Below are 13,149 nucleotides of genomic sequence, written 5' to 3'. Positions count from 1 at the left end.
TCATTCAGATCCATGAACATTCAACCATCTCCCTGAGAGCTAAGAAATTGATTGGGGATGAATACAAAGAGCATACACATTGTTTGATGGTATTCCAGCTGTGTTCAATGGGATTGATGTCAGGTCATCTCATGATATAAGCAGGCACATATCTGTGTTCCTCAAATGGTTCTGATACAATTAAGGAACAAGGACATGAGTCATTGTCTTGCTGAAGGTACATAGACTATTGCCTAGAGGTGAAAATGGACACCCATGTTTGAAAGTAAGTTTCTATATTATTTGCTGGTAGTTGACATATTTGCTATTCTGATCTATAATAGTTGAAAGAGATCACCACCTACAGAGCGTTTTTGCTTACACTGGTTGAGTTTGGTGGTGGCAGTTTTCCCCAAATTGTGGTACTCATGGTGGTGGCATGTGATAAGTTATGTGCCTGTATGACTTTCCCCACACACCTGACACCTACATCTACATCTGCATAGATACTCTGCAAACCACCATAAGGTGCATGCATCAGCACATCAAATATAAAAGTATTATGTACAAACATAAACAGAACTATATGGTGCCATTTATAAGTGTTCTTGTTCACCACCAGCTGGCAACTGAAAGAAAAGTGATATAAACACAACGACCATCATTTACATCCACCAGGTGGCATTGTGGTGGTTGACTGGATTAGTGTCTTGCATACAACATAAAACATAGATACATAATTCCATATAATTTGTAATACATTATTAAGGATCATTTTTATTTACATTATTATAGAGTCAAACTTAGAGAAAAATAGAAATTTTCCACATCATTTATATGTGTACTTATGATAATTTTATAGGATAAAATATGTGTGATGTATGTTAGGTAACAAGAACTAGACTCACAGTATGCTAAATATAGATGAGTATTTAAAAAGAAATTCTTCTGGTAGGTTATCAGTGTTCTGTTATACTCTGAGTCCTGTTTATAATTTACATCTGAATGTCCATAGTTATGATTCGAATTTCTCATCATAATGGGTGGACAATATATTTTTCTATTTTTTATTCTTAAAGAAACAATTCTATAAACATAATATTATAAAAATATCACCGTTAAAAAAACAACTTTATATCATTTTAACCATGGAATTACAATGTTCATCTGCACCATGTATTTCACCCATTGTCTAGGTACTCAATGGACATATGATGGAACAACATTCATCATGACCTGTCTCATCAAATGAAATTAAAATGATGTTGAGTTGTACTTAGAATTTATATAGTAAATAATATAAATCTAAATAATACATCAAAATCATAACAATATTTATCAAAAATATCACATTGAAGAAGTTTCTCAGAAACTGTTTAATACATTTTATAAATCTAAAACAATAATCCAGAATTGCTACATTATATTTTCAAAAATTAATTGGGTTATTATAAGCATTCCTTCACATCCAATGACATGATTTAAACCAAGAGCAACATACGATTGATATCTTCATCACATCTTATATACAAAAAAACATCATGTAAAAAGATGGATGTTAATAATATATTTAGAGCATCAGAGCTTATTGTATTACAACAAAAATTTTCCAGATAACTTTTGTTCATCTTCTTGCAGATCCAATGATAACAGCATGCTTTTTTAGTGGTCTTGGCTTGTGAAGTTTTCTCAGTTAACATAAATTACAGATCACACATAAACTGACAATGTCAGGAATATATAACCACTACAAGATCTGACAACATTCCTGTTGCATACCAAGCTGAACTATTTCTTTCAGTGTGACCACAAGGGCACTCTCTGTCTAATAGAGCAGCAATCTTGATTGAATTGCTCATGGTTGAACATCAATGTGTATTTACTATTAATTTCCAGAAAAAGGACTTTCTACATTGCCATATGCCAGAAAACCAGACTGTAAATAAGATTGATCAATATTTTGCATGGATCCTTCATTGTGTAGTTCATACTCCGTTAAATTTTAAGATTGTGGAGTACGTACATAACTGTTTTGTTCGTGTAGCCATCTTTCATGGTTACAATAAGTGAGAAATAAATCATAATTTTATTGATTTTCTGCAACAAATATTTACTAATTGAAAAATGATTTTGCTACACTGGGCTGCCACATGTAAAAACGGATTTTGTCAGATATTCACTGAACATGTCAAAACATGTATGGAATTATGTATCTATGTTTTATGCTGTATGCAAGACAATAATCCAGTCAACCACCACAATGCTACCTGCTGTGTTACCAGTACTTCCTTTGATATAATGGCTGTGATTGTCATTTCTTATCTCAACTGTGTTTCTTAAATGTGAGTCTAACGATTTAACTTCATAATCATCAGTGCTATCACTGGGTATCCCCACTGAATGTTCCTCAATTCCAAATTTTGCTTGAATTGTATATGACCTAAACATTAATGTATTTTCAACCTTTGTGAATTTTGAAACACACTAGTAAGCAAATAGAAAATTAAAGAGTTATTAATAAATGTTTTAACAGTTATGTCATACTTATTTATAAGAAAGGACTAATTAAAATGTTTGTCACAGCTAACATTGATGAAGCTAGGAAGGGGAATTTCATTGAGGATGGCAATTTGAAGGTATGTAATCATACACATATTTTAAATAACTGTTTTCTGCTACAAGTCAACAAGATAGTTTTCTCTTTGTACAGATGTAAAGCATGTAGCACACTTACTTGTTTAAAAATCTTCAGGTCTCTGTCAATGAATAGAGCCCAAACAGAAATTGCTTAGTATAAATCTTTCTATTTTTAGTGAAGTACACATGACAGATTTTTTTTCCATTAGTCCAGCTATGACTCTGTAAAGATGCGTATAAATGTCAACAATAACTCTACTTTCGAGAAAATGGTTTTGTTATTGAGCAAGATTAAATGTGTACTATACTTAACTGCCATGTTCACAATGTTTGTTTCATATCTTCATCTAACATAAGACAGAGGACTGAAATCATCACTGTTGAAGACTTCAATTTATTCCACTAACTAATACCTTTTCCTTCTTTTGTCTGTGTGGGCTTAATATACTCCTTTATAGGAATACTAAATTAATCAAATGCTGCATCTTTTGCACCAACTATTCCTTCAGAATAATCATAGCTTAGTCTGTGAGCTGGTGTGAATGGATGAGAAGTATTACTAACATTTGCCAGCCAGTGTGGCCGTGCGGTTCTAGGCGCTTCAGTCTGGAACCGCGTGACCGCTACGGTCGCAGGTTCGAATCCTGCGTCGGGTGTTTGATGTCCTTAGGTTAGTGAAGTTTAAGTAGTTCTAAGTCCTAGGGGACTGATGACTAAGATGTTAAGTCCCATAGTTCTCAGAGCCATTTGAACCATTTATTACTGAAATTTGATCATCTTTCGTGTATGTTGTACCCTCTCACAGGGCAACATTACATGCTCCATGATATGATGACAGTAGCCTTCGCTATTTGCACCATCAATACACTGCAGCATGATTTATCCAGACAATATTCAAACCCAGTAAGAGATAGAAATATGACCAATCTCTGCATATGTGTATACATCAACAATCGAAAACTAGTACCAGTTTATTGGTGAGTCAACATTTTGCAGTATAAAAGCCAGGACACTTTAAAAATGTGTCAGATTAATTTGCTTCCAGTTTCTAGTTTCTTATATTTTTGAATCATTTCCCCATTATCTTTCACTGATTCTGTCAAACCTTATGCATGTTATGATAAATTATATATTTTCAAACATGTATGACTACCATCAAATTCATATTACACAAACATCAAAAAAATATTTTGCATCATCCCAGTTCCCAGAACTCCTGAAGATATACATTGACTGTGGATATTGTATCACAGAGACAGTCTCTTTGACTGTTCAGAGATTTCACTAAATCTGCCCAAAGATGTAAACAATCATGTTTGAGCAGCACCTATTAAATGGAGGGGGTTCAACAGCCAATCAGTTCCAGTCATTCCACTAGGAAGGAGGTACAAGGCTCGTGTTGCCTATAGTTCAACCATGCCTAGACGGTCAATACCTCAGTTTGATTGTGTCCACATTGTTACTTTGTGCCAGGAAGGGCTCTCAAGAAGGGAAGTGTCCAAGCGACTTGGAGTGAACCAAAGCAATGTTGTTCAGACATGGAGGAGACACAGAGAGACAGGAACTGTCAATGACATGCCTCACTCAGGCCGCCCAAGTACTGCTACGGCAGTGGATGACCACTACCTACGGATTATGGCTCGGAGGAACCCTGACAGCAATGCCACCATGTTGAATAATGATTTGTGTGCAACCACAGGACATCTTGTTACGACGCTAACTGTGCGCAATATGCTGCATGATTTGCATATCCACTCCCGACGTCCATGGTGAGGTCCATCTTTGCAACCATGACACCATGCAGCAAGGTACAGATGGGCCCAACAACATGTTGAATGGACCGCTCAGGATTGGCATTGCCTTCAACCAGACAATGGCCAGAGAAGTGTTTGGAGGCAACCCAGTCAGGCTGAATGCATTAGACATACGGTCCAGTGAGTGCAGCAAGGTGGAGGTTCTCTGCTGTTTTGGGGTGGCGTTATGTGGGGCCACTGCTGGTGGTCATAGAAGGTGCAGTAATGACTGTACAATACATGAATGTCATCCTCCGACCGATAGTGCAGCCATAGCAGCATCATATTGGCGAGGCATTTGTCTTCATGGACGACAATTTGCACCCCCATTGTGCACATCTTGTGAATGACTTCCTTCAGGATAACACCATCTCTCAACTAGAGTCGCCAGCATGCTCTCCAGACATGAACCCTATCGTACATGCCTGGGATATATTGAAAAAGGCTGTTTATGGATGACATGACCCACCGACCACTCTGAGGGATCTACGCCGAATTGCCATTGAGGAGTGGGACAATCTGGACCAACAGTGCCTTGATGAACTTGTGTATAGTATGTCATGATGAGTGCAGGCATGCATCAATGCAAGAGGACATGCTAGTGGGTATTAGAGGTACCGGTGTGTACAGAAATCTGGCCACCACCTCCCAAAGGTCTTGCTGTATGGTGGTACAACATGTGTGGTTTTCATGAGCAATTAAAAGGCTGGAAATGATGTTTATGTTGATCTCTATTCCAATTTTCTGTACAGGTTCTGGAATTCTCAGAACCAAGGTGATGCAAAACTTTTTTTTGATGTATGTATATTGTCAGTTGCAAGCTACATTTGTTTTTTTTTCTAAATTTCTGCAGTAGTGTTGTGATGATCTCTGCAGTATTTCCACTTTTTTATGTACATGGGCTAGTTTTTTTTTCTAAGAATGTGTTCAATAATTCAAGGCTACAATGAAAATATAACCCATATAAAGTCAACTGCTGTGATGTATTATTGTGCCTGCACATATTATAACCTGTCGTGTCATGTCTCAGGTAGTTTATCCCTTCAACGCTAGGGTATATGGTCTGTTTATCCGATAGAATTCTGCTTTGTATGTATTTCTTATAATGCCTGTTAGGAGTTTGTTACTTCCATACCCAAACTTATGAACCATTTCAGAGAGTCAGTAAATTTTATGCCTGAATTTTCTCTTGTTATAAAACAAATCAGTTTCTTGGACAGTGTAGCATCAGATCTACAGAGAACTGTTAATTCTGATTTTTTTAAAGTAGCAAGACTCATTTTAAGTTAGGTCTTAGTTCTTAACTGTTTAAAATTATACATTGAACTTAGCATGCAAGAACCACTGTGAAGGATGGCCAAGCAGTTCTAGGTGCTACAGTCTGGAACTGCGCGACCGCTATGGTTGCAGGTTTGAATCCTGCCTCGGGCATGGATGTGTGTGATGTCCTTAGGTTAGTTAGATTTAGGTAGTTCTAAGTTCTAGGGGACTGGGGACTGATGACCTTAGAAGTTAAGTCCCATAGTACTCAGAGCCATTTGAACCACTGTGAATTCTGCTCTTAGGTGCGGGAAAAGTTAGTACCTGTTTGTAAGCAGCTGGAAATCATCCGGACAGCTCTTAAATCATAGTAAATTGCTGCAAGTGGGTGTGCTGGGTGAACTTTTGAGATTCAAGTAGCAGAGATACCAAAGGTACCTCACATACTGTCTTCTCCCATGAAATCTGTCTCCTCTCCAGGAGGTACAGGCCCATCACTGAACTAAGAGTGCTGAGCTAGCATTGGGTTTAGAGGCCCTGTACATGGGAGACAGGGGTCAGTGAGAACTCACTGTACTACATTTGACTCCCTTACTTACAGTTTTGAGATGCAATCTCCAAAGGCTATTGAAACTGAGCTAGTGTGACACACTTCACCTGTAGGGAAGACTTCTGTGTTTTGTGTCAGGGGGAAGCAAAGGCAAAAGGGTTGGATCTGTTGAGTGTCAACAGTTCAAATGTGTATTTGACATGTAGCAAGGTTGAACAGCTCCATTTTTTACAATTCTATTCCTTAAATAAACATTCTTGCTGTCTTCTATTGTATACATAATACATATACTATGAGTACCTTAAATTGCTAAATTCTTTTTCATTCTGTGTTTCATTAAACTTTATTATTCACAGAAAACTTTTCTGATTGCTGACAATATAGGTGCATTTAATTAATATGGAAGCAATTCATTAAAGGGAATATTTACAATTTTAAAGTTATGACCCCAATAATAACTTTTTTTTTAAGATTGATATAACTTATTCCATTTCCTAAAAAATATTTTACTTTTTCCAAAAACTCAAGATTTCAAAAGTTATTTATACTTAAAGCTGTAATATTCTGGAATATTTAAATATTAACGTGTAATCCTTTCCAAAATCTAGTGTTATAGTTTTTCAGCCCCAGTTTTTCTGTTTCCAAAAATGTATAACTTTCCTAAAACATCTTAGTTTATAAAATATTCAAATTATACTAATTAACTTCCTAGAAATTTCTTGGTGGGCCACTGCTCATTAAGATGTCATATAATAATACCTAGAATTCTGCAAGTTTCTAGTTATACAGCTTATAGCTAATAAAGGCTACTTCACCAACTATTTTATTTTTATGTTTTACTTTTTCTGCCTTCCATGTTAATATCTAAATAGTAATAGCTTCGACTGCCAATATTTTGTCATTTTTATACTTTTTGCTTCCTTACATAGGCATGCATATAAAGCCATAGTCAGTTGGAAGTGAGTATTCAATCAGTTGTAAACAATGTTGATCCATGAGGTCATTATGCTGTTAGCCAATCTGTGGTGTAAATTCAGTCAGTAAAAGCTGTTTCATTCAGTTTCATTTGCCTCTTGTGGAATTCTATGAGACTATTTAGAGTGAATGTAACTTACCAATGTGCATTTGTAAAATCTGTATTAATGCAGTACAAGATGGTTGATCATTGTTTGCCCAGTATCAATAAATAAGAAGAGAATAAAAATGTAAACTAAGTTCTGTTGTATTCATTTACTTAATAACTGTTTATAATCTCAAATAATCATAGAATGAAAATTTGAGTAGATGAACATTCAGGATATTGAACAGGCACAAAACCAGGTTGATTACATTATATGGCAAATAACGGTACCGCTGAGGGTTGTTCTTTCTGCACTCCATACACAAGTGGACGGTGGGGTGGGGTGGGGTGTGGGGGGGAACATCCTTAAACATGGTAGAATGGAACTACAATGTGCCATGTTTATCACAGTGGTTTGTAGGGTATAGATGTACAAATCTTCACAGCTTATTTTTATTTGTTTTGAAATCTATGTCAGTTAAGTCACAACTCTGTGCATTATAAGAGGAAAGCTGAAAAATGAAATTTTTAATTTTATGAACAGTAGATGTCTAAGGCCATTTTTTTGTACAGTAAATTTATTAAAAATGTACATTTTGTTCCAGTGCTACATGAAGTGCATATTCGTCCAAATGACGTGTGTAAGTAAAAATAAAATTCAGAAATTCTTTTTATATTATGAACATTTTTAAAATACTTACACATATTATGCTAAAAACAGTGGGTTACTTTAGTGATTAATGATCAGTCTCATGGAACAATTTCCTTAATAGTAATGATGATATCAGCAGTTGCCAGAAGACGTGATGACTTTCATAAAGGTCTAGTAAAAGCATTTTCTGTCTCTTCCAATATGATATCTTGGTTGAAAATGCATAAACGGGCAAACTGCAACTAATCCAAATGTCATATATTTCAGTCTAAAATCTTTTGAAGTGTTAGATCGTGGCATCATGTGAAACGTCTTCTCAGTCTTAAATTGTCTTTATCAGTAATAATTTTTTAATTATGTGCTTGTACCTAGGTAAGTAGGAAGTATTAGGCCAACTTTTTAATATATACCTAAAGGAGATAGTATTGGCCAAATCTAGAAGAAAAGTTCCTATAAATATAGGTCTGGAAATCAATTCCTGATGAGATATGGGCCATTTCACTTGTGACAAGTAATGTGTAGTATTTGGTGGTACAGACCATCCTACTGTTGTAGTTCATTGCAAAAAGTAAATTATTACAGTACGCAAATCCTCAAGCAATCACGGAGGTGAGGTGTGTCATCAGGATTGGTTCAGTTTGAATGTATGGGCAGGAATTGTCGGTGACAGACTAGTAGGGCAATACACTTTACCAAACAGATGAACAAGTGCTGTGTATTACTGGTTTCTATGCATTGAAATACCAGCACTATTGGTGAATGTTACCATTGCAGGAAGACTACAACTGTTGCTTATGCACTAAGGAGTACCACCTCATTTTCTCTGGATTATGCAAAAGTACCTCACCACAAAATTTCACAGTTGATGGATTGGTGGAGGAGATCTGGTAGCATGGTCTCCCTATTTATTGGCCCATAATCCATTGAATTTCTGGCTAAAAAAACATATAAAAGCATTGGTGTATGCCCAAGCCACTGACTCTGTGCAGCTGTTACAGGAGAATTTGAAAACTGCATATGACACAATTTGAATGGAGATAAGTGCATTTGAAAGAGTGTGTTATTCACTGTGATGAATGGCTGAAGAGTTTGTCTGGACATATAGTTCTGATCAGTACTACCTTCTGTAGGAATACATGACATCTATTTTTGAACAAGTAATCACTCAACAGCAGATGACTTGTTGGTGATACGTAGTCAAACTTTGAGATCAAATAACATAACTAACTCCAAATTTCCACTCCTTCTTCAACTTTCAATACAATAATTAAACACACACACACACACACACACACACACACACAGAGAGAGAGAGAGAGAGAGAGAGAGAGAGAGAAAGAAAGAAAGAGAGAATACTCTCTTTCTGTTTCGATAACACTAATTAAGTGGTTGCTGATTTAATTTCTGTGTTTTGTTTCCATACTGGGACATCCATTATAACAATATTTGTTCTTAGTTTCGTATTAATGTTTAATATTTTATAGATGTGTATTTACTTAACTGATATGTAAGATGTGTGGAAAATAAATCTGATATACTGTAACTGAAAACCTCTGTTAGTAGCTGATGTTGTTTTAAAGTTATATGACAAGTAATAGTGTGCTATAACCAAGTCTCAGTATTTATAGATGTAAAAAGTATTTCTTTGAAAAATTCTATTGTAATCAAGTAAACACTAATCTACTAATAGCAGATAAAGATCAGCTATATAACAAAATAGAGAAGGAAGCAGGCTTTTTCCAAATAGCAGTTTCTTACTGGCTTACTCAGTTACATTTAACTAGCATAAGCTGAAAAGCATTGAGCAATATAGTCATAGTTTATTGTTAATATGGTACTGTATACAGATTAAGTTTCTGCCATGTCTTTGTTTTTTATTAATATATACACTGATCCAGCAAAAGGGGTAAGATAGATACTGCCTACAGGAAAATTAAAGAGAGATTTGGAGAAAAGAGAGCCACTTGCATGAATATCAAGAGCTCAGATGGAAACCCAGTTCTAAGCAAAGAAGGGAAAGCAGAAAGATGGAAGGAGTATATAGAGGGTCTATACAAGGGCGATGTACTTGAGGACAATATTATGAAAATGGAAGAGGATGTAGAACAAGATGAAATGGGAGGTACGATACTGCGTGAAGAGTTTGACAGAGCACTGAAAGACCTGAGTCAAAACAAGGCCCCGGGAGTAAACAACATTCCATTGGAACTACTGATGGCCTTGGGAGAGCCAGTCCTGACAAAACTCTACCATCTGGTGAGCAAGATGTATGAGACAGGCGAAATACCCTCAGACTTCAAGAAGAATATAATAATTCCAATCCCAAAGAAAGCAGGTGTTGACAGATGTGAAAATTACCGAACTATCAGTTTAATAAGTCACAGCTGCAAAATACTAACGCATATTCTTTACAGACGAATGGAAAAACTGGTAGAAGCCAACCTCGGTGAAGATCAGTTTGGATTCCGCAGAAATGTTGGAACACGTGAGGAAATACTGACCCTATGACTTATCTTAGAAAATAGATTAAGGAAAGGCAAACCTACATTTCTAGCATTTGTAGATTTAGAGAAAGCTTTTGACAATGCTGACTGGAATACTCTCTTTCAAATTCTGAAGGTGGCAGGGGTAAAATACAGGGAGCAAAACGCTATTTACAATTTGTACAGAAACCAGATGGCAGTTATAAGAGTCGAGGGGCATGAAAGGGAAGCAGCGGTTTGGAAGGGAGTGAGACATGGTTGTAGCCTGTCCCTGATGTTATTCAGTCTGTATATTGAGCAAGCAGTAAAGGAAACAAAAGAAAAATTCGGAGTGGGTATTAAAGTCCAGGGAGAAGAAATAAAAACTTTGAGGTTCCCTGATGACCTTGTTATTCTATCAGAGACAGCAAAGGACTTGGAAGAGCAGTTGAACGGAATGGACAGTGTCTTGAAAGGAGGATATAAGATGAACATCAACAAAAGCAAAACGAGGATAATGGAATGTAGTCAAACTAAGTCGGGTGATGCTGAGGGAATTAGATTAGGAAATGAGACGCTTAAAGTAGTAAAGGAGTTTTGCTATTTGGGAAGCAAAATAACTGATGATGGTCAAAGTAGAGAGGATATAAAATGTAGACTGGCAATGGCAAGGAAAGCGTTTCTGAAGAAGAGAAATTTGTTAACATCGAGTATAGATTTAAGTGTCAGGAAGTCGTTTCTGAAAGTATTTGTATGGAGTGTAGCCATGTATGGAAGTGAAACATGGACGATAAATAGTTTGGACAAGAAGAGAATAGAACCTTTTGAAATGTGGTGCTACAGAAGAATGCTGAAGATTAGATGGGTAGATCACATAACTAATGAGGAGGTATCGAATAGAATTGGGGAGAAGAGGAGTTTGTGGCACAACTTGACAAGAAGAAGGGACCGGTTGGTAGCACATGTTCTGAGGCATCAAGGGATCACAAATTTAGCACTGGAGGGCAGCGTGGAGGGTAAAAATCGTAGAGGGAGACCAAGAGATGAATACACTAAGAAGATTCAGAAGGATGTAGGTTGCAGTAAGTACTGAGAGATGAAGAAGCTTGCAAAGGATAGAGTAGCATGGAGAGCTGCATCAAACCAGTCTCACGACTGAAGACAACAACAACAAATACACTGATTCATTCCACATTCCTAGAGGGTCTCCTCCTTGATGGAATCTGAGGAAGACAGTGGGTGAATGATTTAACTGTCCTCTACAACACACTAAAAACTGTAACTTTGCTTTTGCCATAATACAATATTTTCATTTTACTTACTTTACTATCACATGTTGCATTAATTTTATGTTTCTTAATATTTTGTCTGTGGTTCTGTGGCAGTTATATTCATCCTTTGAGTTATCTTCATGGCAGATTATATCCAATCTGCATTCTGCTCTAGGGTCATCTACTTTCCTATAAACTTGCCTGTCTACAAGCTTCATGAATTTACAAAAAAGTATGGCGTGGTATTTCTATTAGCAGCTTGTGAATAATTAATGTGGGGAGAAAACAGAAACACATACTATTCTTCACAAAAAAAGTGTGAGGATAGTGTTTGTACATGCATCTTATATTCATTTAATGTAGGGACAAAACAAAAAGACATGCTGCTCAGAGACTTTTTGTATATTTGAGTATGCTTCATGATAAGACATTTATCATGAAAGGATAACTGTATGAAGCATGCTAAGCAAGTGCTTACAGAAAAAGAGGGAGAAAATGTTCATAGTTTATCACATTCTCCCACTATGTTCTCATCAATCAAGTACTAATAAACAATATAAGATAATTTTATTATCTTTAAAATGCAAATTATAAAATAGCAAATTCTGTGTTGCAGATGTCAGATGATGGAGTCTTTGATGCTGATACTGCAATTGCAATGTTGCCTGATAATCTCAAAGATGTTGCATCAAAGGCACTTACTGCCTGCAAGGATGAAAGTGAGTACATACATCAAGTGACTTTTATTATTTGCTCCTCGCAGTATGTCAGAAAAATATACTGCCAGCAATGTAGACAGAAACAAAACTCTACACTCTTGCTGCTTGACATCTTTATCTTTATATACTATACTTACAAAGACCTCATTATGTTTCCAAAAATGTACAGATAAAGATAATTTTACAGAAGTATTAGAATTTACAAAACTTGCTGCAATGACTGTATCGTGTCAGACACATTTCAGCTCACATATGTAGTTTATTTCATCTGTTCAACATCAAGATCCACTGGATAACAATGAATATCTTCTCCAGATATGAAATCATGTAATGTGAAGGGTAAACCTACATGTATCTGTCAATAAAATTCTTCTAGGTTTGAGACTGCATTGTCTACTATAAAATTCCAATGGCAACTGTTGCAAGATGCCTTCCTCATGGTGTACTGCAGTACACCCTGAGGAAGGAGTCTTGCAACAGTCGCTGAGACATCAGAATTTTACAATTGACAATGCAACCTCAAACCCACAAGAATTTTATTGACTGTGACAATGACCGTGGAAACCTACATTTACAACTACATGTACCTGTTCCTCTTCAAATAATAGAATTTAATTAAATTGTTATCAAATGACTGCAGAGCTCTTCTGCTGTTGTGCACTGACATATCTCATTTACAGTGTTGCTGATGTGTGGGACAGGTATTTATACAGAAGTCAAATCCAGGAAATATGCATGCTTAACATTCGGTAACTGGTTTTGGAGA

At 36.2% G+C, this 13,149-nt stretch overlaps 1 protein-coding gene across 1 annotated transcript in view; it reads left to right on the top strand.

Annotated features, from left to right (window-relative positions):
* The window catches only part of LOC126456832 (general odorant-binding protein 83a-like), a 39,411-nt gene that overhangs the window by 23,043 nt on the left and 3,219 nt on the right, over positions 1 to 13,149 (top strand). The window contains exons 3-5 of the mRNA XM_050092637.1: positions 2,563 to 2,615; positions 7,885 to 7,920; positions 12,281 to 12,383. Of these exons, the coding sequence (XP_049948594.1) occupies positions 2,563 to 2,615; positions 7,885 to 7,920; positions 12,281 to 12,383 (192 nt within the window). The remainder of the gene's footprint in view (positions 1 to 2,562; positions 2,616 to 7,884; positions 7,921 to 12,280; positions 12,384 to 13,149) is intronic.

Source organism: Schistocerca serialis, chromosome 2 (genome assembly GCF_023864345.2).
Source record: "Schistocerca serialis cubense isolate TAMUIC-IGC-003099 chromosome 2, iqSchSeri2.2, whole genome shotgun sequence".
Taxonomy (NCBI): Eukaryota; Metazoa; Arthropoda; class Insecta; order Orthoptera; family Acrididae; genus Schistocerca; species Schistocerca serialis.
The sequence above is the reverse complement of the archived record's forward strand: the minus strand, read 5'-3'. Positions and strand labels throughout refer to the sequence as shown.